We start from the raw sequence: 25,688 nt of genomic DNA on the forward strand, positions 1-25,688 counted from the left end.
CTGATAAATCCCCAGCCAACAGGAAGCCCTCCCCCTGGCAGTATATATTAGCTCCCACATACACATAATAGACAGGTCATGTGACTGACAGCTGCTGTATTTCCTATATGGTACATTTGTTGCTCTTGTAGTTTGTCTGCTTATTAATCAGATTTTTATTTTTGAAGGCTAATACCAGACTTGTATGTGTTTTAGGGCGAGTTTCGTTTGTCAAGTTGTGTGTGTTGAGTTGCGTGTGGCGACATGCATGTAGCGACTTTTGTGAGATGAGTTTTGTGTGGCAACATGCGTGTAGCAACTTTTTGTGTGTCGAGTTGCATGTGACAGGTTAGTGTAGCAAGTTGTGTGCAGCAAGTTTTGCGCATGGCGAGTTTTGCGCATGGCGAGTTTTATGTGTGGTGCATTTTGAGTAGGTGCAAGTTTTGTGTGAGGCAACTTTTGCATGTGTTGCAACTTTTGTGCATGTGGCAATTTTTCCACGTGTTCAAGTTTTGATCTTTTTTAAATGGGCATCCTGGTTGAACAGGGCTCATACAGTCTATAGGAATGAATGGAGCATGTGCACTGCCGCTCCATTCAAATGGGAGATAGAAGTGACCCATACTGGCAATTAGAAGGATTCTTAGTGTTTGAAACCCTACCCATATAGAATGTACTTTTTTGTACATCATCTTTTTTTGAGACGTTCCCATCAACTTCCTCCTTCTAGTTGTGTTTGTTACTCATTATATAGCTGACAACAAAAACCACATCTAGTACTAAACTCCCAGAATGATCTGTTTACTAAAAGTAAACCGTTCCCATCTCTGTCAATTTTCATTTAGACACTTTTATTTTTAGTCTTTGTCTTTGAAGAGCCATAAATTGTATTTTCAGTCCAAATAATCATATGAGCTCTTGTGTTTCCTGGGGTTTTCTATAATGACACTATTTACATAACCATATTTGATATTAAGCCCTTTACCCCCGAGGGTGGTTTGCCCGTTAATGGCCAATTTTTACAATTCTGACCACTGTCACTTTATGAGGCCATAACTCTGGAACGCTTCAACAGATCTTGGTGATTCTGACATTGTTTTCTTGTGCCATATTGTACTTCATGATAGTGGTAAAAATTTCTTCGACATGACTTGCGTTTATTTGTAAAAAAAAATAAATTTGGCAAAAATATGAGAGTGGTGTCATAGAAAATACTTAATAAATAACGTTTCCCACATGTCTACTTTACTTCAGCATAATTTTGGAACCAAAATATTTTTTTGTTAGGAACTTATAAGGGTTAAAAGTTGACCAGCGATTTTTCATTTTTCCAACAAAATTGACAAAACCATTTTTTTTAGGGACCACATCACATTTGAGGGATCAATATGATAGAAAATACCCTAAAGTGACACCATTCTAAAAACTGCACCCCTCAAAGTGCTCAAAACTACATTCAAGAAGTTTATTAATGCGGCGCCCCAGGGTCCTGGTCTGGTCAGTGGTATTGCTTTCCTCTCAGGGAGAGTGATGCTACGTTTGGAGGCAATGAAGGAGAACTCTTTGTCAAGTAACACAATGCATGCAACATGTTCACACTCCAGACCTGAAGGGGGAGCTCTAAGCCTGTTTAAGATGAACTCCCCTATAAGAGCATCCAGATCTGGAGAGAAAAGAGTCAGTTCCTGTTAGAAAGACAGAGAGAAAGGAAGCAGAGGAGCCCTGTGGCTTAAAGTGCTGCAGCTCCTGGGAAGAGACATTCAGAAAGCAGAACATATTGCAGCAAGCATGAAGGAAGTCAGAGCAAAGGAGAGGATATCAGAGGGAGACCAGCCAGGAGCAGGCTGCCTCCTTCTGAGGCGCAGAAATCCGGCAGCCAGAATACCGAGGGAGTAAGGATCTCTAAGCTGTACTTCAGAGACTGAAAGGACAGCTAATTGCAAATTACCTGTCCGCCGCTACACCCAGGAAGCATGGTGGCACCCCTTAGAGGCTGGGGCATGTTAGAGTCCCTATAAACCGCCTGAAGCCACCAGTCATACGGGTTTGTCCTATCCTATCTGGGAGACAGAAAGAGAGACATTACATCTGTGAGGACCTTATGTGAAGCCATAGGCAGTAAGGGACTACACCACTTCAGCACAAGGGAAGGCTACTGATTTCCAGCTAGACAAAGGGGACTCTGGATTTGCCTCCAAACCGGCCGGACTTTGCCTGCCCTGTGATCCGGTGCCCTGGACTGTGGATGCTGAAGTCTTCAGTGAAGGTAAAGAGACTGCAACCTTGTGTCCTCGTTCTTCTCTGCGTCTCTCACCATTCATCATCTACACACCGGGAAGCCCTGGGGATATACTTCACCTGTGGGAAGGTATGCCATCTAGCTGCCATAACATAACCCCGGCGGACCCCTTAAAGCAGCGTCAGTCACCCAGACCGAATACCACAGGTGGCGTCATGAATAGTGTTGAGCATTCCGATACCGCAAGTATCGGGTATCGGCCGATACTTGCGGTATCGGAATTTCGATACCGAGATCCGATACTCTTGTGGTATCGGGTATGGGATCTATAGTGAGGTGTAAAATAAAGAATTAAAATAAAAAATATTGATATATTCACCTCTCTGGCGGCCCCTGGACATCACCGCGGGTAACCGGCAGGCTTCTTTGTTTAAAATGAGCGCGTTTAGGACCTGAGGAATGACGTCGCGGCTTCTGATTGGTCGCGTGCCGCCCATGTGACCGCCACGCGACCAATCAGAAGCCGCGACGTCATTCTCAGGCACTAAACTCCTCATTCTAGGAATTTAGGACCTGAGGAATGACGTCGCGGCTTCTGATTGGTCGCGTGGCGGTCACATGGGCGGCACGCGACCAATCAGAAGCCGCGACATCATTCCTCAGGTCCTAAACGAGCTCATTTTAAACAAAGAAGCCTGCCGGTTACCCGCGGTGATGTCCAGGGGCCGCCGGAGAGGTGAATATATCAATATTTTTTATTTTAATTCTTTATTTTACACATTAATATGGATCCCAGGGCCTGAAGGAGAGTTTCCTCTCCTTCAGACCCTGGGAACCATCAGGATACCTTCCGATACTTGGTGTCCCATTGACTTGTATTGGTATCGGATATCGGTATCGGCGATATCCGATACTTTTTGGGTATCGGCCGATACTATCCGATACCGATACTTTCAAGTATCGGACGGTATCGCTCAACACTAGTCATGAACACAAACTTTATCCCTTTAAAGACCTTTCCCTTTTTCACGGACGTCCCAGGGCCACCGTGACATCCCCCTGAGAACCGAAGGACCCGGTACCGAGTACCCCGCTGCCCTGATGGGGCGATCCATTAACCCTTCAGGTGCTTCACAGGAATTTATGGAATGTGGAAAAAATGAACATTTAACTTTTTTTTCACAAAAAATTACTTTAGATCCAATTTTTTTTATTTTGATAAGGGAAACAGGGAAAAATGTACCCCAAAATTTGTTTTGTAATTTCTCTTGAGCATGACAAAATCCCACATGAGGGAGAAAATCACCGTTTGGGTGCATGGCAGAGCTCGGAAGGGAAGGAGCACCTTTTGACTTTTTGAATGCAAAATTTACTGGAACAATTGGCTGACGCCATTTTGCATTTGGAGAGCCCCTAATGTGCTTAAACAGTAAAAATCCCCCACAAGTGACACCATTTTGGAAACTAGACCCCTCAAGGTACTGATCTACATGTGTGTTGAGCACATTGAACCCTCAGGTGCTTCCAAGAAGTTTATAATGTTGATATGTGAAGATAAAAAATAATATTTTCCCCACAAATGTTTTTATCCCCAAATGTTGCATTTTCATAAGGGTAACAGGATAAATTGCACCATAAAATTTGTTGTGCAATTTCTTCTGAATACGCCGATATGCAATATGAGGGAGGAAAATACTGTTTGGGTGCACGGCAGGGCTTGGAAGGGAAGGAGCGTCATCTGACTTTTTGAATGTGAAAAAGCCTCATGGATTCCTATATTTTGGATAGCCAGCTTTGCTAATGCTGACAGCTGAGGGCTGCAGCCCCCAGCTGTCAGTATTGCCTGGCTGGTTATCAAAAATACAGGGGAACAACCGCCGGTTTTTTTTTTAACATTTATTTAAAGCGCAGTTGCTGGCTGATGAATTCTCCCATCAGCCACTCCTGCTCTTGCTGCTATTAGTGGCAGCAGGTGCATGCTGATGGGAGCAGTAGTCCAATCAGTCCACGTTAGTGACAGGAGGTAAACTTTATACCTCCTATCACAGCTGCTGGCTCATGCTGTAATTTGATTTTACCGCTGACCAGAATCAGTGTTTGCTGTGCTGTCATGCACATGTTCAGGTCCAGATTCAGGGCCGAGTACTGTTCTGGTACCCAAACTTTTTTTAACTGTTTAGCTGAACACGCCGGACCTGAACATCCATCTCTACACACAATGTGATCAAGTTGCAGTTTTCGGCAACTTGAGAATGCAAACTTAATGTGCTATAAAGATGTTAACCACCATGATTCACAGACCAGGAATAATATCACATCCTTTTGGACTTGGAATATTAAGTAGACAAATAACAGAGAAGAAAAAAATAAGTTGAGAAAGATATTTTAACAAACCTGCGAATTGTAACTAAGATTAAATCGAGAAATGTCGATTCAAAATATAAGTTCATTGCCCAATTCTTTTGGGACAGTAGGAATATGATTATTCAGCTGATTTTCAATACGGTACTTCTACAATGAGCTCATGACTTCTGCTTTTCTGAAGATTTAAATATATTATAAAATATGAAAAAGGGAAAGATATGATGCAGAAACAAAGCGCGAATCCCAGGGGTAAGGTTCTGTAAACTTTCAGTAGATAGCTTTGTTAGTCCAGCACTGTATATATGTACCGTATTTAGAGTCTTCAAAGAAAATCCCATTTTAACATTTTATTTTCAAGGTAGCATTTATTGGTTTCCTTGAGGCTGATACCTTCCACCGCTTTTTCCCTTGACATTGGGCATAGACATCTAGTATTATAATTACCCCTATGGTTTTTTTTATTGATATTAGAATTTATTTTCACGGCATTATTTTTTTAACCTATTTTACACCAATCGTGGCCCACTGGCGTTATTGTTGTGGGCCCTTGCGCTTCACTTTTATCTCTCGGCTACATATCATATTTATCTATATAGTGAAACATTTATCATCTTCGATAATGTTGGTATTGATTTAAGGCTTAATATCACTGGTGAGAGTCCAACTGATGGAACCCTTAGTGATTCTGAGCCCAATTCTCCTTTGTAATAAATAGATGGCTGCCCTTCTTTATATTTATTATTTTTGCACATAGAATAAATGGTCCAAATTGTGGGTGAAGATCCCATTTGATGATCCCATAATGTTTCTGGTTGACCACCTAAACTTTGTACTGTGCCATTAGGATCCATGGTCCAGCATTGTTTGCGCTGGTGTTTTCGAGCCTTTGAAATTTCTAAGCCATGCCAAGGGTTTTGGCCAATTTACCATTAATTATGAACATCTATGGGGTTCTCAAATATTATTTACCAGGAATATTAGCTTCCATCATTTCTCAATGGCATTTCACATTAGAAGCTAAGGTAGAGTTCGCCTTCATAGAGTATTTGGACCATCTGATATTTTGGAGCAAGAAGGTGGTGTTGGTCATCTTACGACTGTAAAGACCCCACTAATGACAGCCAAACCCACTCATGTTGACTGGATCAGACATCAAACTATTATGTACATGGGTTTCTCAACTATCTCCTGACAGATAATGTCGTGGAAGAGAAGGGTCATGGAAGAGAAGGGTCCAGCGAGTCAAAGTTACGACAGCCAATCCTATTTTTAATTTTGAGAGATAAGCCACAATCCGTAGAGTCTAGAAGAGGCTCTCCCGTAGAGGACACAGGAGCGCTCGGCTGAGATCTCGGTACGGGGGACTTGGAAAAGTTAGTTATCTTCTTGACGGTCATAGGATGGGTTCTACATTGAAAGACCAATGAAAGTTTTGGTTTAATAGGAACCAACTTTTTATCTGAGTAATGTATATCTCAGCTATATGGATACGGATCATTACCGAGCCCCTTTGTTTGGGTGATTGGTGGTATTCCTAACTCATGAACTGCCACAACCTTCTTGTAAAAAATGTCTGCGATTTTTTAAGTTTCTCTTTCATTTATGTTGTGAATTTGTTATGAATTCACAGAATGGAAACGAAAAGTTAACGACACAAGGTAGAATAAGGAATATATTGGCACTTGGAAAACCCCTCGACTTCCAATATCAGTCTACCAAAGAAATGCCCCCAGCTTGTAACATGAGGTTGACTTATTGGAGGTCTTGTTTTCTAATGATCCTTAACTGTGTCCCTCAACCTGTGACTCTCTGACTGTTGCAAATCTACAACTCTCCGCCTGCACAGTATCCTAAATGTCATTTTATCATAGTTTTAGTAGCACCAATTGCACACTACCGATATTATTCTGCCATTTCATTCTTTGAGGTAGCGCTCTTTCTGCATCATGCAAATGCCTGGAGTTAAAACACATCTGAAGACTTACTTGCAGTCCTATGTAAAACCAAGATTACAATAAAGATCAATGCATATTTACAAACTTAGATCTATCATAACCGTTCTTGGCAAAGAGTTTGACTGCATCAGCCATCCTGAGTGCAATTCTTACCCCTCCTTTCGAATACAGTTCATATAAAGTAGACCGTAATATACTAAAGTGATGGCGGCAGGCGGAAATAATGTTTTCATTTAACCCTATAGAGATGTGGCTTCTCAAAGAGGGGAAGGGATGGATAAAAAAGTTGGATAGGGGAAACTTCCACTAAATGCCCTCCTGATGTGTTCTGGCATGGGATAACAATAACAATGTGGATAAAAACAGAACTCATCAATCTACACTTCAAGAAAATTGAAAAATATTGTAAAAATGAAGAAATTAGTTCTGTGTTCTCCTTGGGGGATCACTTCGCCAATCAGTGCAATATGGAATGTAAGCTCTTGGATCCAGGAGAATCGATGTTATTAATCCCTCTTAGATGCATCTTTACCCATTCATTTGATTCACAATCTTTGTTTGTACTGTTTTTCATGGTCACTTTGTTGGTGCATTTATCACAATCACTGTGTTGGTGCTGTTTATCACGGTCACTATGTTGGTGCTGTTTTTCACTAACACTATGTTGGTGCTGTTTATCACGGTCACTATGTTGGTGCTGTTTTTCATGGTAACTGTGTTGGTGCTGTTTATCATGGTCACTATGTTGGTGCTGTTTTACATGGTCACTATGTTGGTGCTGTTTATCACGGTCACTATGTTGGTGCTGTTTATCATGGTCACTATGTTGGTGCTGTTTTTCACAGCCACTATGTTGGTGCTGTTTTTCATGGTCACTATGTTGGTGCTATTTATCATGGTCACTATGTTGGTGCTGTTTTTCACGGTCACTATGTTGGTGCTGTTTATCATGGTCACTATGTTGGTGCTGTTTATCATGGTCACTATGTTGGTGCTGTTTTTCACGGTCACTATGTTGGTGCTGTTTTTCACGGTCACTATGTTGGTGCTGTTTATCATGGTCACTATGTTGGTGCTGTTTTTCACGGTCACTATGTTGGTGCTGTTTTTCATGGTCACTATGTTGGTGCTATTTATCATGGTCACTATGTTGGTGCTGTTTTTCACGGTCACTATGTTGGTGCTGTTTTTCATGGTCACTATGTTGGTGCTGTTTATCATGGTCACTATGTTGGTGCTGTTTTTCACGGTCACTATGTTGGTGTTGTTTATCATGGTCACTATGTTGGTGCTGTTTATTTGGGAGCACTCGGTTGGTTTTGTTTGTTAGGGTCAAACTATCTGAGTACTGTTGATTAGTAAGCCCTTGGTTGGCACTTTTATGGATTTTTGGAGGGGCTGTAGTCTATCGTGGAGACAATGTATTGGTACAGTTTATCAGGGAGCACCCTGTTGTCACTGCTTATTAGGTGCTTTATTAGGGAGCACTCTGTTGTTATTTTTCACGAGGAACACTCTACTTTTACAGTTTAAAGGGAATCTATTACCAGATATTTCCAATATATAGTACGGCCACCACCTTTAAGGCATTCTAGTATGCTGTATGTATGTTTCCAAACCCCTCTACATAGCATAACAAAGACCTTCTATTATACCCATAGACAGCACGGTCCGGTCAGATGGGCATCTGTGATCTTGATCCGGTTCCTACTCTCTTCCTACAATCACCGTCCTCCTTCCCTGCCTCTTGTGGCTGACACACAGTGCAGTATATCCCATTTGCGCTCCGGTGCAAGTTTAGCTTGCTTTGCTGCATGGTGCGCATGCGCTGACTTTACTTTCGAGTCATCAATGCTCTTTGGCTTTTGTGGGGGCACTTTGCTGGTACTGAATTTGAAGAGCCACCTTGTAGTGGAAATACCATGTAAAACATTCTTATTTATTTGTTCTACTTTTTCATAGACCAAAAAAAAATATTTGAACTAATTGTATCCATAACTTCAACAGTTGGGAAGTGAGAAATAAAAATATTGCTTTATATTTTTTCTGTCCGATACAATAATGTACGATCATTAATGTAACAGGCTAACAAAAGAATGTACAGTAATCTACATATTCATCATGAGTCTTTCTTTCCTTTTTAGCTCTACCATGGACCAGAGGCATAATATATTCATCGCCTTCTTATTGAAAGGTATCCAACTTTACATAGTTTACCTACTTAAAGAAAGTGAAATTTCTTAAAGGGGATGGCTCACCTTATTAAATGGGGAAAAGTGCAAAGTAATTTTAGAAATAAGCAAGTTTGCAATTTATTTGTTAAAAAAATAGATTTTTTTTTTACTGCTCATTGCATAGGTTACCAGCCACCACTCATTTCTATCAGCAGTTACCTGTATGCTTACATGCACTTTGCTATAGAGATTATGGATGTGGACAACATAAGTGTCATCACACTGCACTGATGCTGCAGTACCAAAGCTGACTCTGCTTGCAGCATTGTAAAATGCACAGTTCAGGCCAATGATGCAATCATACCACTTTTCTGATAATTCATTAATCAGAAATGAACCCTGCCCTTGTGCCCGACCAAGCAGAAGCCGGGATGCATATTTGTCCTAGCAAGCAGAAGCCAGGAAGCAGATTTGTCCTGGCAAGCAGAAGTCGGGAAGAAGTGAAGTAGAAAAGTGATACCAACTTTCTTTGGCTTGGGAGTAGGAAAAGTACTTAGTTATGCTGCAACATAAGAACTGGTGATGTATCTCAGCTCCTTAAGTTGCCATTTGTCCATGGAGAATCACAGCGAAAGCCATGCCATTTTTATGATCACTGACGTTACCACTGACTAGAGTGTCAAAACTTAATGTTTCATGGGATATTCTGGCATATTTGTAATCCACAACAATTCCATTATTAACAACTTGATGATTGAAAAAAAATAAGTAATGATATAAGATAACCAAATGTAAAATATACTGTGCTTTTGTAATTTTTTGCAATGTTTTGTTTGTTCTTTTCAAGGTCTTCAGTACAGTTCTGCGCAGTATAACCTTGATGTTCCCACAAAACTTTGGGCAATGAAACACTCTTGTGTTGTGATCCCCTGCAGTTATAGTTACTCAGATCCTAAACCACCAAGTGACAGAATTACGGGAATATGGTTCAGCTCCATAACTGAAAACACAATGGGTCCACAATTTATTAATAGCCGAACTCCTGAGATTCACACGTCTTTCATAGGAGACTTAAGCAATGGTAACTGCTCCATAAAAATCCATAACGTCCAGCCTGAAAACTCAAAGATCTACAAGTTCCGGGTGGAAATGGCACATTTTAAGTATTCATACTGGTCTTCTGTCTGGCTGAATATTTCAGGTAAATTATGGTCATTATGAGATTTTTAAGATGCTCTTATATACTGTACAATGACTCTGTCAGCAGGCTTTTGCTATGTAATCTCAGAGTTGCAAAATGAAGGGGCAGAGAATTTGATTCCGTCGATGTATCATTTACTGGAATGCTTGGTGCTGTTTTCTCTGCTTTAGATGTAGCAGTGATTAGAATGCTGAGCTGTGCATAACCCGGAACACACCACTGATTGGCAGCTTCTTGTGTACGCTGTGCATAGCCAGCAAGCTTCCAATCAGTGTTAGAGGGTGGCGTTACACCGATTAACTGGACTGGTTTCACATTTGCCTTAATGCTAAACAATCTGACACGAGTTTGTCAAGTCCTCCTGGGAGATCTGGGGTTAGGCGATCTTTATGTACTGTGAATTTCACATCTTCCATTTAGCCTTTGTGTTTTCTTCCTCATATGAAATGGATTTTGTTTCCTCTGGCGTTGAATTGGTTAATGACTCTTTGAATGCTGGTTAGAGACATGCAGCTCCATGTCACAGCTGCTCCTAACCTGCTCATTTCCTCTCTCTATAAAACCTGACCAGACCTTCTCACCCCTGCCTGTGAAACTTTTGCTTCCTGGCTTGCTGGAGCTGGTGTGCTGGAGTTGGAGTTCATAGTTCTGCTGGAGATTGCTGTGTGCTGTTTTTGGGTGTATGATTTCTTCATTATCTTATTCCCATTTGGTTTGTACCTTCCTATCCTCCCCTTTACTCCTCTCGGTGTTTTTGCATTTAAGTTGCTTTTTGTTATCCCTGTTTGTCTGACGTTGTCACGGGGGTATTGGGTAGACTAAAGCTGATTACCCGGGCCCCTGCGATATCCCTCAGACTAGGGAAAACCCTGTCTGTCCCTCTCCTAGAATTTACACTGATGGTGTGCTTGTCTGGGCCGCCAGGCCTGACCCTGACTCCTGTTTCAGCCCTATGCTGAAACCTCCACCCGCCACCCAGTGATAAGACCACACACCAACCTACACAGAAAGTACAGACAGGGAAAACTGAAAACGCACCACGCCGCAGACACACAGGAAAACACTATAATGTGCACAGGGCAAAAATAAACACAAATATAGGAAGGAGAAATATGACAAAGGATAATACACCACCAGATACAATACTTCAACTCCTAGACCACCACTCCAGACCGAGATCACCAGGCACAAGACACAAGCTATAATCGGCGACATCCAAAGTCCAGAATGACTATTTAAAGGCCACGGGCACGACCCAGCCTCCAACCAGATTACCAGCCAGATTAACCCTGGATAACCTGGATAAAATCTAGCAGGCACCACTGAGCGTATAGTGGACAAATGTGGAATTACCGCTGTCTGTCGGATGTCCTAGTGTGAATAGCGTCCGACATGACAGATGTGTATACATTAACATAACTGTCCCAGGCATTCTGGGGGAGAAGAAAGCTTAAGACATTAGTAGGAGCATAGTAAAGTCAACGACTCAGGACCGTTTTACCTCTTAAGTGTAATAAGGTCCTATATTTAGACCATACAATACAAGCCTCTACAGAAAAACATATTAAACAAATAGAATAATAGAAGCGAAACAGCAAAAGTGAGATAAAATGTAATTTTATTGAAAGCACATAATGCAAAAAGATTAAAAAAAAATATTAAAACAGAGGTAGAATTAATCCACTAGGGGTGCCTAAATGGTAGGTCCTATGAGTATCATGCACACACAAATGAACAATGCCAAAACCTATGAAATAGATATTAAAGGCATGATGTCTGTATAAAGAAACGTTTATGGGGTATGTCCCATATTGCATGCAATGAGCTCACATGATACCCAGGAGTATAAATAAATCCAGATGGTCATATAGAGAAGTACTAGCTAAGATAATGCAGACGTAAAAGAGGCAAATCCAATGTGGAAGTCCAGCCAGAAGAACACTTGCCATTTTGAGTGCTGGATTCATTATTTTATATTCGACAAGAGGAGATTGTAAAAGTGTTAATCTTTAAGAAGAGGGTGTAGATACTTTTGTCTAGGGTTATTCTGAGTCTCCCTCTGTATATACACAGCCAGGCACCAAGGGTGAGTAGAAGCTTACACATGTACCTTTGGTGTTACTCTTTCTAACCTCCTTCTCCTCCTCCTGCTGCTCCACAGTACACAGGAATCCATCTTACATCTTATTATACATTGCTACCAAAATCATCATCAGCATAGATCTTACCTGCATTTACATGCTGTGTTCTCACTGCCTACCCCCCCACACAATGGTATCTTAGAAGCAGGAAGTCTCACACAGCTGTCAAATAGTGAGACATCAGTCTCCCATTCTTAAATCTTACATCACTAAGGGGTTTTTTTTCAATGTTTCTAAATATCTATACTTTAGAATGGTTATATATTTAAATCTCTATTTAATTCATGACGTTTAGCTTTTCTTTAAGACTTTTCCAATGTTTAGCTAACTTCGCGCTTGATATTTTGCGAGTAGGTGGACAATAAATTAAATAATTAAAAAATAAACTAATGATTTCTTTTTTTTGTTATTTGACTTCAGATAACCCTCCGCATCCCATTGTGATCTTTCCCAATCGGACCACCCCAGAGGCTACAGAAGTTACTCTGAAATGTTCAACAGTGTACACATGTCCATCAGATCCTCCCGACCTGGTGTGGTCTTCGCTCTTGGGACAAGTCAATGTAACATGCATTTATGAGGGTGCGGGAGTGTGGAAAGTGGAATCCAAGCAAGTCATTAATACGTCCAGAAAACATGATGGGATGTCCATAAGCTGCCATGCAAACTATTCTTCGGGAGCAAAGTCGCAAGTCACGAGAAGGAACCTGAGCGTCATTTGTAAGTCTAAATTGTAAAACGTGTTGAAAATGATGATAGTGTTTTCTATAATCTTAGTGCTGGATGCACAGCTACACTGTTCAGTACTCCGGTATAATGACCTCCATGCTTCTACTTTTGAGAGTGTGATGCAGAAACATGGAAGAGCTGGAATAACTTGTGTCTGTGTGTGCTGGGTATGGGAGATAGCTTAGCCTCTTGTCTCTACCCACCAGCTCAGAGATAAGTGAAAATTAGAAATAAGGTCAATAGAGGAAAAAAAAAAATGGTAAAAATAACACAGAATAAGTCAACAAATGGTCAGATATAGTGTTATTTGTCAAGTACAGGTCACCTGTATGTTTTCTGGAGGAAATCTAGGTGTTATAAAAAGACTTACAAATGGATGAATATATTGTCCAAGAGGAAAGTCCGGAAAGAAATGTAATGTCCTGGTTGACGCGTTTCGAAGTGATACTTTTTATTCGTAACATCGGCTATAAATAAGAAGTATCACTTCAAAACGCATCAACCAGGACATTAAATATGTAATTTTATTCAAAGTGCTTGATCAACCCCCTTCTTTCTCTTCATGGACTGTCTTCCCTTGGATTTGGGATCCTGTACACTCATGGTTAGGTGAGCTGATCATACCAATTTTTCGAAAGCAGGAAAACTGTGCCTAACAGCAGCGACTGGAGTTGAGCGTCAATTGCTGCTGGCAACTGTTTAAATATACTTTTTTTGGTCATATGAGATGGTTGCCATCAGCTCCCGTTGACCCTTCACTGTGCCATCATTTGCCACCAATGGATTACCATGGCACAAGGGGTCACACAGGTTCAAGTCCCCAAAGCGGAATAAAAGTATATAAAAAAAATGTTAAAAAAAATATAAAAATAAAAATTTCAATCATTCTTGCTTTAAAAAAAAAGTTATAAATTAATTTTATCAAAATATAAAATTAATCAACCCATATCTTGGATGCTTTAAAGAGAAACGTAAAATTAAAATTATTGAGCTTTATACTTCACGACAACTCTTAAAACATGTACAAAAAGTCATCAAAATGTCATATGTTCACCAAATTGTTATCATCAAATCCATCAGCTCGACACACGAAAAAATCCATGAAACGGTCGATAGAAAAATAAAAAGAAACGGATTTAGAAAAAATGGCAGCACAATCCCAGTTTTCATTTTTTTTGCAAATTTTCTTTTTTTCACGACTTGTACGACTTACGAATATATGAAAGTTTGGTATTGCCATAATCATACTGACCTGGTCCTTTTTACCATATAATGAATGTCATCAAAACAAAAAATAATTGTTAGTCGAAAGTAAACAAAAATTATGTTTTTTGCCAAAAAAATACAAACGTGAAAACAAAAATTTGCTGCAAATGTTAAAGAGAGTTTCTATGACGGCCCATCCTTCATTGAAGATAACACATTGTAATATGATTATTTGTATGATTTTAGATAAACCAGAAATCCTCCATAAATCTCACTGCAAAAAGAACCTGAGTGCAATAATCTGTGAATGCGCAGCAGTGTCGAATCCTCCGGCGAATATTACCTGGCACCACACAGGGATCACTGTCACACAGACAAGTGGATTCTCCATACATTCATTATCGAATGGCTCCAACATGGTGTCCAGTCTGGAAGGAATGATGATGCCACCAGGAGGTCTATGGTGTATAGCCAGCAATACACAAGGCTCCGTGACCCACATCCTACCAATTTATGGTAAAGACGATGGTGTAATATGACGCGGCACACTGCCGTAAGTAGAGTCAGGGAGGAATCCTTCACCTAATATGGGGCCTTGCCCTCTTCTGGATCAACACGTTAAGTCATAGGATGAACTCCAAAAACTCAGGTCTGAGTTGCTTCAGTGTGCAGCTGTAACAAAACACCTAGACCCTCTTCAGTATACAGCTAGCAGGAGAGCTAGGCCTCAAACTCTGGGAGTGACAGATCTCACACCTTAGGCAGCTCAGGGCAGGACAAAGGTTGGCCAAATAACATTCTAAACACACGATTCCATAAGGATTTATGAAGTTACTATACATTCTAGCCATACATCATGTATAATTTTGAGATCCCCTGAACATGGTGAATACTCGTCTAGTTCTCGACCCTTTGTAACTCCCAGGGGCATGAAATACATGTAACATCAAATAGAAGCCAGGTAGTGAAGTATTGTTTGGTCCCCATGTGTACCAGGGGCTCAGCTGGTTCCGATGTGCCAGAAAAGAGTTATGTATGATCTTTCATAGGTTTTGTAGTTTTTTTTAGCTGCAGAGGCAATGGGAGGATATTTAGGTTCAGCCCAAAAGGCAGGAGGTAGGTGACCCAAAGGGGGTAAGGCTAGTGGAACTCCATGTAGTCGCTTTCTCTGTCATACATGTGGTCCACGTCAACAGTGGAGGCCGCATCGAGTGATGTGCTGTGAGGGACCTAGCCCATGCCACCTTGCGGCCTCGCGAACCCTTGATCTAACATCACCTGGTAAATAACAAATATTTTGCTTATATCTTTTGTCCTACCACTGTCGTATTTGCATATCTGGAGAAAAAAAATATGATGAACGGCTTCGCAGGAGCGCCAAGTTGGCGGTGAAGGTGGTTAAATTAGAAGGTACGCTGCAGCTCCAGCCGGATACCTCATAAGAGCGATAACCAAGAGAAAACAAAGGAGTCGGTCGTAGGAGCTCAAGCGAGGCGGTGAGTTCACCGCCTCGCTTGCGCTCCTACGACCGGCTCATTTGTTCTCTCTCATATTTGCATATCTGACCACTATATATGTGTGATCATCGGGTATATAGTGTATTGTCTAGTGGGCCCTTAAGGCGATTAAATATATAATTAAACCTTGGGCTGCTCTTTTATCTAGATCCACAAATCCACACTTCCGTTTCTCGGTTAAACTTGCCATGCTACCGGGGCTGGTTTCTGGCCTGATGTAATCCCGTTATGAACCAGGCTTATATCGAATGAGGAATGAGTGGCAGTCCTACCAAGCTGACCAGGCGCTTTTTCACACTGGTGCTAGTGAAAGGGGCCTCTCAGTCTGTCAGGGTTGTGGGTGAGTGTGGTGCCACTTCAGTGGGCCACATCCTCTCACTCTCCATGTGTGTGTAACTACACCAAGTTGACCTTATGTGTCCCCAGGCAGTGCGGAAATTCATGTTGATGCAAGTGAGGAGACCATACTACGTGATCTCGCTGACATAATGATGTCAGGCGGGGTGGCGAGGTGCGGGTTCATCACATGTGGTGGCAGCGGTGGGATCCTGCGTGATCTCTCTGGTTAAACCTACAAAAGAACCGGAGTATACTCTCATACGGTATAAATATAGAAAAACAATATATATATATATATATATATATATATATAAAGAGCCAACCAGTCTACAAATAATAATGTTCAAAAGTGAAAATTTATTAGACACATAGCTCTTAGTACAATACAATAGAACGGCTAAAAAAAGCCCAAATGTTACAAAAACATGATAAGATGACGAGGGAAAACACACGTATAAAAACAACATCAGTCTGCCAAGAAAGGTCCATCCCTATATGTAGGTGCATGAATGTGGGTTACAGACCGGCATCTCATAAACAAAAAAGGGAGAATAGTCACCCAGAGAGCCTCTAAGTGTGTGTGAACCCTGGCTGGTGACTCTAAGGTCACTACATTCATTAAGCACCATATGCAAAATGCTTACCCATGTGGGAGAAAGACAGGGAGAGACCACGGCAGGCTGAATGGTACGGCCCCAACGCGCGTTTCGCAACGATGGCTTCCTCAGGGGACCATAATGTGAATGCCACCAGTGCCCGGTATAAATAGAACTGTTAGACGCCGCCTTAATTACTACAAAAGGCGCCGCGCGAGGTACGGCGCATGCGTAGTGCTAATCCCGGCACCCGCAGTCACATCCGGCCGTCCGGGCCGCGGCGCGGGTCAAGGAAATCATTTCCTCTGACGTCAGAGACCCGCGCCGGGTCCTAAGGACGCCTTTAGTGACGCGGGCGTATCCGGGACCACACCGCGCAAGCGCGCAGCGCGGCAGCCATATTGCTTACTGGACACAGTGTGGGCAAGCGTCCAAGGGCACCAGTGGGTCTAGAAACTGCGGGGATGCAATATAAAAACATGAAAAAAGACAAGACACAATGACAAGGAGAAAAGAAAAGGAGGAATAGGGCGTACAACGGGACAGAACATATCTCCAGGAAAATATTGAAACAAACACAATAAAGCGTATAAGTTGATGAGATATCAATTGTTCTAGTCCAGAATGTGTATGTTCCAAAAGATTTTTTGCTCGCAGTCCATATCTGGGTATATATTCATTTTATCTCCGGTTGTTCAGGCCCCATCCATCCATAACAATATAAGAAAGAAGATTAGACCCACATGTCACTGAATAAAGATAAAAAGACATAAAGCAAAAATGATTAAAATACAACAACCCAGCACGCGGGAGAATACAAGCGACGCGAAGGGTAACACCTAAATTACCAAGTGGCTCATAACTCCACCTTTGTGATCTCTCTGGTGTCATACTTCACAGTCTGATATGTCAGAGCTGACTTTGCTTGATGCAGCAGAGCTGAGTTTGACATAGAAAGCAGACCTGAGTCTATCCGATGTAGGAAAGCTGAGTTTGTTTGATGGAGCTTTAATCAGTTGTCAATCAAGTCGAACTGAATGTGACTGATATGGCAAAGCTTCTCAATAGTGCGATACTTTGTGATTTATATTACTTAAGAAATTGTACAATTTCATCCAGTTGTGACAAACAATGATTTAGCTTCATTGCCCATAGATTACTTTTAGTCTTTTGGGATTCTTTACAATTTTTTTTTTTTTTTTTTTTTTTTGGGGGGGGGGGTCTTTTTTTTCCCACTTACTGACACATTATTTAATATTTTACAATTTTAGAAAAGCCGCAGATCCTCCCGGAGTCTCAATGCAATAAGAAGATCGGTGCAATAGACTGTGACTGTGTGGTGATCGCTAATCCTCCAGCAATAATTACCTGGAGAAGCACAGATGGCAACATCACTGACATCTCCGGATTCTCCGTAATTTCATCCTCTCGTGGTCCCAAGATGGTGACCAGGCTGGAAAGTGCGGTGATACCCCCAGGAGGTCTGCACTGTACAGCCAGCAATAGGGAAGGCTCCGTGTCCCAGAAACTATCTATTTATGGTAAATGATACTGATATAAAAATGTGCCAAAATGTCACTTTGTGTGCCAAGTGGGGGCCCGATTAAGTGCAGCCACATTTCTTGCAGTCCCATGTAAAATTACAAAAAGTGTACAACCTCTGGGAAATGATAAGCCCATCTCTGTTACAATATTACACATAGCACTTCAGAATAAACTGTTGCATGACTACATGAGGAATAACACTATAGCTCACTATTATATAATTTGCAGTAAGCCATTACACTGTCCCCATTTATGTCAATGGGACATCCTCAAAATGGATGGATGCACTGGGTCTTGCAGACTGGAGGCACTCTTCTTAGCTGCTCTTTGTTGATGTATAAAAGGTGCAAAAAGTAGTATAAAATACACAAAAATGGTTGAATACAATAGCACAAAAATTAAAAGGGCAGCAAAGAAATATCTGCTGCGCTCCCAGGCAACATGTTTCAGACCAGCATGGACCTTTACCAAGAAAGGTGTCATGATCCAGACCGGGTTTTGGGTCTTGTCTCTCCTTTCCCGATCTGATTATGTCAGGGGTTAACTTTCTCTACCTCGTTCTGGTGTCGGGTCTGCCATTTCTCTGCGTTGCATCCCGCAGGCAGTGCCAGTTATATTTCCTGCCTATGGCAAGCAGCTGGCTCTGGTGAGACCCTGATTTGTCTTGCTGCGTTTAGCTGTCTTAGCCCATGTCTGTTCATTTCTCTCTTCCTGACCCGACTCTGTGTGTCCCTATGTGTTTGGATTCCCCGGTACTTGACTCTACTTTGGCTCTGACCTGATCCTGTCTCTTCCTTCTGGTACTTCTGCTATAGACCGGTACTGACCTTTTAGCGCTCCTTTGACTCTGTGTTTGGATTCCCCGGTACTTGACTCTACTTTGGCTCTGACCTGACCTTGTCTCTTCCTTCTGGTACTTCTGCTATATAGACCGGTACTGACCTTTTAGCGCTCCTTTGACTCTGTGTTTGGCATTCCCTTTGGTACTACGCTACTCTCTGGTATCGACCTGGCTTGTCTGACTATTCTGCTGCCACCTGGTGGTAGCCTCACTGCAGTTCTGCTGGTCTGCTCTGAGCAGGATTTCAGCCCTCTCTCCACTCTGCTGCCATCTAATGGAGTTTTGCATTTACCGGCAGTGCTGCAGTGTGACAAAAGGCTTCACAAAAGACTATGCAGGTCTAAAACATGTTGTCTGGGTGCGCAACAAACCTTTTTTTCTGCCTTTTTAATTTTTATGTTATTGTATTCAACCATTTTGTGCCTTTTATACTGCTGGATAAATAAAGCAATTTTTTTTAAGAAGATGTGAGTGCTGGCTAATGATTGGACTTTTTTTCTACCACTGGGATATTTTGCTGTGCACCTGTCAATAGGAGCTGATTGCTTCTTTCTGTATATTTTCTTTGTATGTGGTCTTCTCCTTAGGTTGTAATCTAAATTGCCATATCCACCTCTTCTCCCTCTATTGTGGTCTGTTGGAGTCCAAGTGGGCCAGTAGGAGCAGCCTCCCATTATAAGACCCCTTCTGAAAATCAGAACTGATTGACTGCACTCATTGATAATTGTAATGTAATGGATTTCAAGAGTTTAATGTGTTAATTTTATCACTATGACCAGCAGGGGGAGTAGTTTGAATGTAAATGTAATACCTCTACTGACCACCAGGAGGGCGATCATGACAATTCTTTGAGTAAAATTCACTGCCGTCTTCAGTATTGCAATGTACGTGATGCAGAAACGCTGCAAATGCGCAGTGGGAAAAAATCCACATCAAATCCACATGTGTGCTGGAATCTTATACATTGCCAAACAGAAAACCGCAATAAATTGCACACAAAGGATAATTTATTTGCAGAAAATGTTTGCTACGTGTTGAGGAGATTTTTAAAACTTAACTTTGTGTCATCTATTAGAATTGTGAATCACTTTCTTTTTGTTAGTGGATTGGACAGTGCCCATTCTGATTGGCGGAGGGATTCTCGCTTTCCTCGTAATGTGTGTTACCGGTGCAGTCTGTGCAATGAGAAAATGCAGGTATGTAATGAACAAGAATATACAGTGCAAATATTGTTTTTATGGGCAAAGAAATCGCTGGTTCCTGTATTATATGTATACAGATCAGTATGTTTAGTAAAGTACAGGAATATGAAGAGCAGTCATGTATTATATAGAGACCTCCCAGGCCATAGTGGCACATTTAGGCCTCATAGGTTCCTCACAGTAGGACCAGCAGGTGTTATGTTTAAAATTTGCTCCAGGCCATGGCAACATGTTTAGGACACTTTGACTGCTCAGAGCGTCACGATCCAACATGTGGTCTGGTGTCGTTGCGTTGAAAATCGTTTTTTGGGATATTTTCAAGAAATGGCCATGATGATTGATCCACTCTTCACAAAAAGTATAATTGTACATGACATACAAAGACTAATGTACAGTATTATTATGTGTCCATGTAAACCATAAGAAGGCGTTTGGGCTACGGGTCAACCATCCAGCTCCAGGTGTTACACTGAACTCACGCCACTGCTTTAAAAGGCCATCATGGTGCAGCTGGCATTGTAGGCTGCAATGGAGGTCTGTCCTCGTCAGTGATGAGTCTCGCTTTTGTCTTGGATGCAATTATTGCTGGACATTAATCTGGAGACCACGTGGACAACCACATAAATAGTCCTTCTCACGGGAACATCACACCAGTCCCACTCCTAGGATTATGGTTTGGGGCGACACAATGTTCAGTGTTCGGACCCCTCTGGTAGTCATGCCAGGTACTCTAACATGTCAACGTTTCATTGGTTTGGTCGTGAAACCAGTGATACGGCCTTTTCTTCAAAAGCCGATTTTCAACACAACGGCACCAGGCTTGTGCCACTGTGAGCAGCCAATGTGGCCTAAGCATACTGCCATGGCCTGCACAGTCTCCGGACTTGTCTACCATAAATAATGATCTCTGATACTGTTAGGCTTTATACTCCGACACTGTTTATGGGGGCATTCTGACACTCTTTATCTAGGCACAGCAGCACTGTTTTTGGGATACTTTTTTCATTATGACAACTTACGTACGGTAATTATTAATTAATAAATATACCTGCCAATTCCTTATTTCTACCTTATTTTTGCATCAAGGAAAAATAAAATTTCGGAACCAAATAGTTATATAATCAAAGACACAACATTTAACTGTGATGTCAGTACCAAGGAAGGGAAGAAGAGGCCTCGTTCAAGGAGAGATGTCGATGACAATGACACTTGTCTTATATATGAGGTATAATCATAGAATCCTAGAATGTTAGATTGGAAGGGACCTCTGGGGTCGTCATGTCCAACCCCCTGCTCAATGCCGGAGTCACTAAACCATCTCAGATAGATGTCTGTCCAGCCTCTGTTTGAAGACTTCCATTGAAGGAGAACTCACCACCTCTCGTGGCCGCCTGTACCACTCATTGATCACTCTCACTGTCAAAAAGTTTAAGGATGATCCCTCTACACTGTGACATCCCATGGAATATTTTGGTAGCACATTTGTCCCCTATAAAACAAATTGGGTTATATTACAGTCTATAGTTTTCCCTCCACCATCTTGCCTTGACATAATGCCGTTTGAGTAGCGAGAGAAGACTTATGAATGTTTATAGTTCTCGTGGGACGGGAATCAGATGTGAATAGGGCATAAAAAAGGAAGTGTTTATCAAATTGATCTGAATGGCAAGTACCAATGTGGCCCAATGAGTTTCACCCTGTTGGCTTCCTCTGGTGCACAGCCTCTTTTCGGATCTACTTTTAAGCCTACACAGGTAAACATTGGGAAAATGTAAAATTACATGTCAATCATTCAAATGAAAAAGTCTAAAAAAAGTAGGAACTCTTGTTTAGTGGCTCTGTGATCCGACTCATAGCGGGGAAGTCCTGATTGGGAAACCATCTATGATGTCTATATGCCGTAATCACCGCTTCGAGTTCATATCTTGCATTGGTTCCGGGAAAACCATGGCACATGACCGGTTTTAATTCATAACACATTGGAATAAATAATGCCAGATTTTTTAGGATACCCACTTTAATGTGGTGGGTGAAAAAAAATAACACGGAAAAAAGTCACGTATTTTAGCATGAGGCAGATTGTGGATTTTTTTTTTCCACTGGTAAAAAAGAGTACCGTATTTTCCGGCGTATAAGACAACTGGGCGTATAAGACGACCCCCACAACTTTTCTAGTTAAAATATAAAATCTTCTTAAAAGTCAGGGGTCTTCTTATATGCCGTGTGTCGTTTTATAGGGCGGGTGACCAATGTGCATATGGTGGGGTGGAGTGGTCCCGATGACAAAGAGAGGGTGCGTCTCACAGGGAAGGTGTAAGTGGAGTATCCCCCATTACCTCATTGTAGCAGCGATGCTTTCTGTGCTGGGGGGGCGGTGTCGGTGGCTCCTCTATGCGCAGCGTGGGGTCTCCATGCTGGGGTCGGCGCTGGCTCCTTTTTGTGCAGTGTGGGGGCTCTGTGCTGGGGGGCGGCGTCGGCGTATTTCTGTGCAGCATCGGGGCTCCACCTTCATTTCCTGAAAGCCCAGAGGCATCGGCAGCTCCATTTCTGCGATGCGGTGGCCTCCGGGAAAATGGCTGCTGGGGGAGGCTCATGCTCAGATTCAGATCTCGTCTCCTGAGATCTCGGGACGAGATCTGAATCTGAGCATGCACCGCCCCCAGCAGCCATATTCCCGGAGGCCACCGCATCGCAGAAATGGAGCTGCCGGTGCTTCTGAGCTTTCAGGAAATGCCGGCGGAGCCCCGACTCTGCAGGAAGATACGCCGCCGCCGCCCCACAGCACAGAGAGCATCGCTGCTTTGCTACAATGCGGTAATGGGGGATACTCCACTTACACCTTCCCAGTGAGATGCCCCCTCTCTTCGTCATCGGGACCACTCCCCCCACCCACCATATGCACCCGCCCTATAAGACGAGACCCGGCGTATAAGACGACCCCCGACTTTTAGGAAGATTTTCAGGGTTTAAAAGGTTGTCTTATACGCCGGAAAATACGGTAAATCACTTAGTTGTTTTCCCCTTTAGAAATTTGAAGAAATCTGTTTTTTTTTCACCTTTGCACAGTGTATTTCTAATCTTCTATCATTGTTTCCCCACTTTACAGAATTCAGGAAATATTTATATAAATTCTATTTCCCAGGTAATGTAGTACTCTCATTTTTCACCAATATATACAGTATGTGGAATACATTTTTCAGATGCACATTTTTTTTCTACATAAGTAAATTTGTGAACAGTTTTCTCTTCAGACCCTCAAAGTACCTATTACACACACAATATCCGTAGCTGTAATCATAATTCTGTTGATTGTTATTGAAAACGGTCAACAAGTTTGTGGACAAGACATTCTAACAGCTTAGCTGAACTCGTAAAGGGGAGGATATTTTTGGCAATTATTTTACCTTCCCTTGTGTAAAGTTAACAGTAGACCCAAGGTGACCAGATGCCTGAGATAGCATCCAGTTGACCCCTTGTTTGGCTGACAGTTATCTCTCCTCGGCCCATTTTACAACATATAGCTCTTGGCTTAATGATTGTTCGGCCCTACAGCTATATTCCGTGAGTCCATTACACCTAGGTACACTCAGCTCGGCAGAACTCTTCGGTGATCCCTGAGAAAGCCTCTGCCAGACTCCTCTGGCAGTGACTTATTTTGTGGACAATAAAAGGACCGGCTGTTGAAAATATGGTATGGTATTCCAGATCCTTTACTTCCCCCGGAGTCCCTGATTTATATCAAACGATCCTGCTGATATTGGTAGCTTTGGTTGATGTTAGTCGTATGTGTATGGGGGGTCGTTACACAAGTTGTCCTTGCTTGGCCAGGTTAAACAGAAGCCATTGTAAGAGGCAAATAAAATGATATTTTAGATACCATGATGCTAATTTTGAATTTTTCAATGTTAATTTCTGTACTTAGCAGAATGTTAAAGAAGAAATTTATGTCAATGGTGATGAAGACAAAGGGAAGAAAGAGAACAGAGCAGTAGAAGAAGACATTTATATCAACGGTTTATCTTATTAATAGCTGAACCCCTGAAGAATCCTTGCTTGGTGGTGAAACGTTTGGAATCTCATTCATTTTTCATCTTTGTTTTTGGGATAAGTTCACATTGGTTGATCCAGTTAGACCGGATGCATGATGACTGTATAATGTATTTAGACAGTAAAGCACTTTTATGGGATTTGTTCTTCTTCATCTCTACGTTTACAAATTGTGGTTCTTTTTTGGAGGAATGTTTTTTGGTGATAACTTTAATCATGGTATTTATTGCCCATGTTTTTGCAATTTTTTTACTTTTCGCTTTTAACTATTTTTGTACAGATTAATAAAATTTGGATTTATATAAACTGTGTCAGACAAATTTATGACCCGTATTATATTCATCCCACTTCGTCTGTTTTCTTCTACTTTTGGATGTTTGCTACCATTTATGGAGTTTAAATCGGGAGTGGAGCCACCCATGTTTATTTCCTTGTCCCTACAAACATCACTACCGAAGACATCATTTTCTACACTGTACAGCACAAAAGCAGACATATCCGGTAGGTATTTAGTCCTGAGGAAGCTACATCATGAACAGTACCCATGTCTCTTACAATGTCCACAACATAAGATAGCTTCTATAATGACCACTACATATGACTAGGGATGAACTGATCCATTGAAGTTCCGGTTTACGTGACCTTTGTTTTAAAGTTCGGTTCGGGTACCCGAATTTGAACCAGAACCCGAACCCCATTGAAAACAATAGGGACCCGGACTTTTGAGCCGGAAAACTCTCTTCTGGGAGAAGTCCATTTTCGGCACTTAGCATCAGACACTAACTGTCCGGTACAAACCCCAAACGTTTAAGCTCGGGTTCCCTCATTTCTTCATATGACGTCTCTTATAGCAACCAGTACAGATGGTGTCTCCTAAAATGACCACTACACGTGATATGATATCCTTTAATTTCCACTGTCCATGTTATGTGACTTCATATCCTTTAATGGCCACTGCACATGACATTTCCACATTTCCTATGTCAACCACTATATATCATGTCTCCTGTAGAGATAAGCAAAAACATTTCAGTAGAATTTAATTATACTCAAGTTCAGAAAAATTCCGCCTTCTTTAAAATGTGAATTTTTTTCTTATTCGATTTCTGCATCTGCTGTTTTTCTAAACCATAAAAATGTATACAAAAGAATCCAACAAAACATTATGCTGAAATTACCACTCGCCTCTATGGCCCCACTGCTCCTCATCATCACCCGTCCAATCCTCGCAGCATCTTCAGATCATTGCAGCTCATGCTGAAATCCTGTGACCTCTCATGTTGGATTAAAACTTCCGGTTTTGATGAAGGGTCCTCTACTAAAGGTTGCAGAGTAATGTCTTCTCCGCATGCCCGCTGATCTCAGTATTCGCAGAGGCAATCTGAAGATGAAGGGAGAACCAAATGGATGACGGTGAGGAGCAGAGGGGTTGGAGAGGTAAGCTGTAAGGATATGGGTTTTTCTTATATTTTTACATCCTACTACTATTATACTCTGGAGTCTGAAGAGACCTCAGAGTTTAACAATAGACATTAAATTTGGGGAGAATAATTTAAAATATCCCAGGAAAAAACTGCATGACCAAGGAAAGTTGGAATTTTACCTGATCTGGT

General features: G+C 41.7%; 1 protein-coding gene across 1 annotated transcript in view; it reads left to right on the plus strand.

The window, feature by feature from the left end:
* Positions 1 to 24,377, plus strand: part of LOC138651169 (myelin-associated glycoprotein-like) — a 33,488-nt gene extending 9,111 nt beyond the window's left edge. Inside the window, exons 2-10 of the mRNA XM_069741190.1 lie at positions 8,682 to 8,731; positions 9,559 to 9,912; positions 12,474 to 12,773; positions 14,235 to 14,504; positions 17,712 to 17,981; positions 19,929 to 20,022; positions 21,115 to 21,253; positions 23,135 to 23,170; positions 23,954 to 24,377. Coding sequence (XP_069597291.1) covers positions 8,689 to 8,731; positions 9,559 to 9,912; positions 12,474 to 12,773; positions 14,235 to 14,504; positions 17,712 to 17,981; positions 19,929 to 20,022; positions 21,115 to 21,253; positions 23,135 to 23,170; positions 23,954 to 24,055 — 1,608 coding nt within the window. The 5' untranslated portion in view covers positions 8,682 to 8,688 and the 3' untranslated portion in view covers positions 24,056 to 24,377. The remainder of the gene's footprint in view (positions 1 to 8,681; positions 8,732 to 9,558; positions 9,913 to 12,473; positions 12,774 to 14,234; positions 14,505 to 17,711; positions 17,982 to 19,928; positions 20,023 to 21,114; positions 21,254 to 23,134; positions 23,171 to 23,953) is intronic.
* The last annotated feature ends 1,311 nt before the right edge of the window (positions 24,378 to 25,688 follow it).

This window comes from Ranitomeya imitator, chromosome 10 (assembly GCF_032444005.1).
Source record: "Ranitomeya imitator isolate aRanImi1 chromosome 10, aRanImi1.pri, whole genome shotgun sequence".
Lineage (NCBI taxonomy): Eukaryota > Metazoa > Chordata > Amphibia > Anura > Dendrobatidae > Ranitomeya > Ranitomeya imitator.